The sequence below is a fragment of the Medicago truncatula genome, chromosome 6 (genome assembly GCF_003473485.1).
Source record: "Medicago truncatula cultivar Jemalong A17 chromosome 6, MtrunA17r5.0-ANR, whole genome shotgun sequence".
NCBI classification, from domain to species: Eukaryota; Viridiplantae; Streptophyta; class Magnoliopsida; order Fabales; family Fabaceae; genus Medicago; species Medicago truncatula.
Window position 1 is genome coordinate 17,873,865 of NC_053047.1, and position 1,803 is coordinate 17,875,667.

The window sequence follows — 1,803 nt, forward strand, 5'->3', positions numbered from 1 at the left end:
ATAACTACTCTTGCGCCCATTTAATTTTCATTTCAATCATTCTAATTTCCATGACGTCTATCATGCTTTGTAATCGTACAAATAAATTGCCTTATTTGCATATAACTGTTTCAATGTCTTACAACATATCATAAAGAATTATAAAAATTGAAGAATCAAAACCAAAAATTATATATGGAAAGAATTAGAGAGCGTGTAATTGATTTTTTTTTATTTAACGGCAAATTTTATTTAAAAACCAGATCGCTGCTTAAGATGAACAGAGACCGGTGATTCAGAGAATACAATCTAAAGGCGTCGTATATAGGCGGAACACCCGAAAATAAACATCATAAAAGACACCATTGAACACAAGATCTAGCCAAACCCTACCTTCAACACCCATGCGGACAACACCCACCAAAATAAACATTACCACCTAAATCAGACTCCTTCACGAAACGAACACTGAAAACAATATATTAAAATTCCACACCAATTTACATGCATCAATTATATCTAAGAAATCCAACTCATCGATTGGAAACAAAGATTAATATTTATTTAAGGTAGAAGATGCATCATATCGTGGATGTAGATTTTATGGACTTATCAATATTAAGCTATCTCAAACATCTTCAAGAAGTCTTTTGTGACGGTAGATTTAGAGGCAAGCTTGAAGAAGAAGTCTTCTGCCTCTGATATAGAGGCAACACACCAACCATAATCGACATTAGGACTAGGATAACGAGCGCAAAAGCTACCACGTCCCTTCTCCTTGCATTCCACATGAGACTGACAATAGTTTGGATTTTTTCCAGGTATTTTCACAAGATCTTTGTATGATGCAGGTAAGCATCTATATTCATTGGGGATACAAACACAATATACGCTACCACATGTTTTAAGTGAATCTGAACAAACAGCCATAGCACAACGGTCGGCTTCTACCTTCTTCATCGGGAATATTACTGCGAATAGAGAAGCAAATTAATGTTGCAACATGCAATTATCAGAAGAAAAAAAATTAGAGATCAATTCTAGAGAAGATAATTGATATTTATCACTCTCGTTACTAAATTTAGTAATTGGATTAGAGAGATTTCATATTTGTCCTCGTGAGCTTAACTCAGTTGGTATGGACAATGCATTCTATTAGTCTATTCGTTGGGAGTATATTCTAATTAATTTCTTAGTTCTGAAAATTAATGTACGGTAATGGTGATAAAGATGGTTAAAATACATACTCAATGTTGCAAGGAAGAACACAGCCAAAGTAGCCAGCTTAGCATAAGTCATTGCTTGATGGAAAGAAAGAACCAACAGCTACAATGTTTGTTATGAGAGCTTAGATTCTTGTTGCATTAGTTCATTCTTGGGTGCAGAAATTTATAGTGTCATTCTCGTAGTAGCGCTAACATATTGCAATATAATATTGTAATACATTACTGTATAACTACTATGTAGTATATTTCAAAACAAAACAAAAAAATTACTATGTATTATATTTCAATTTTTTCTACTATATAGTAATAGGGAGGTTTTATAACTAATATAATTACATTAGTGTGCAACCACTCACTAATATAATTCTCATGATTTACTTAAAATTATCATATATTTAAGGAGGGCTAGTGTGGCAACCACTGTCCCTGTCCCTGTATATATTAATGAAGAAAACTTATCTACAATTTCTTAGGTATTTTTCGTATGGTTCTTAATTAAAAATACATATTTTTTGAATATAACAACAAACTTTGATAAAATTATGAATTTGAAGAAATCATGATGAATTTAGTTAAGAACTATACGAACACCTAAGAA

The 1,803-nt window shown here is 32.1% G+C and overlaps 1 protein-coding gene across 1 annotated transcript; it reads right to left on the minus strand.

Moving 5' to 3' along the window:
* Positions 1-203: 203 nt before the first annotated feature.
* Positions 204-1,373, minus strand: LOC25496414 (albumin-1). Its single transcript, XM_013596736.3, has 2 exons — positions 1,227-1,373; positions 204-950 (listed from the first exon to the last, which is right to left on the minus strand). The coding sequence occupies exons 1-2, from the start codon at positions 1,276-1,278 to the stop codon at positions 598-600; spliced, it is 405 nt and encodes a 134-aa protein (XP_013452190.1). The 5' UTR covers positions 1,279-1,373; the 3' UTR covers positions 204-597.
* Positions 1,374-1,803: the final 430 nt, after the last annotated feature.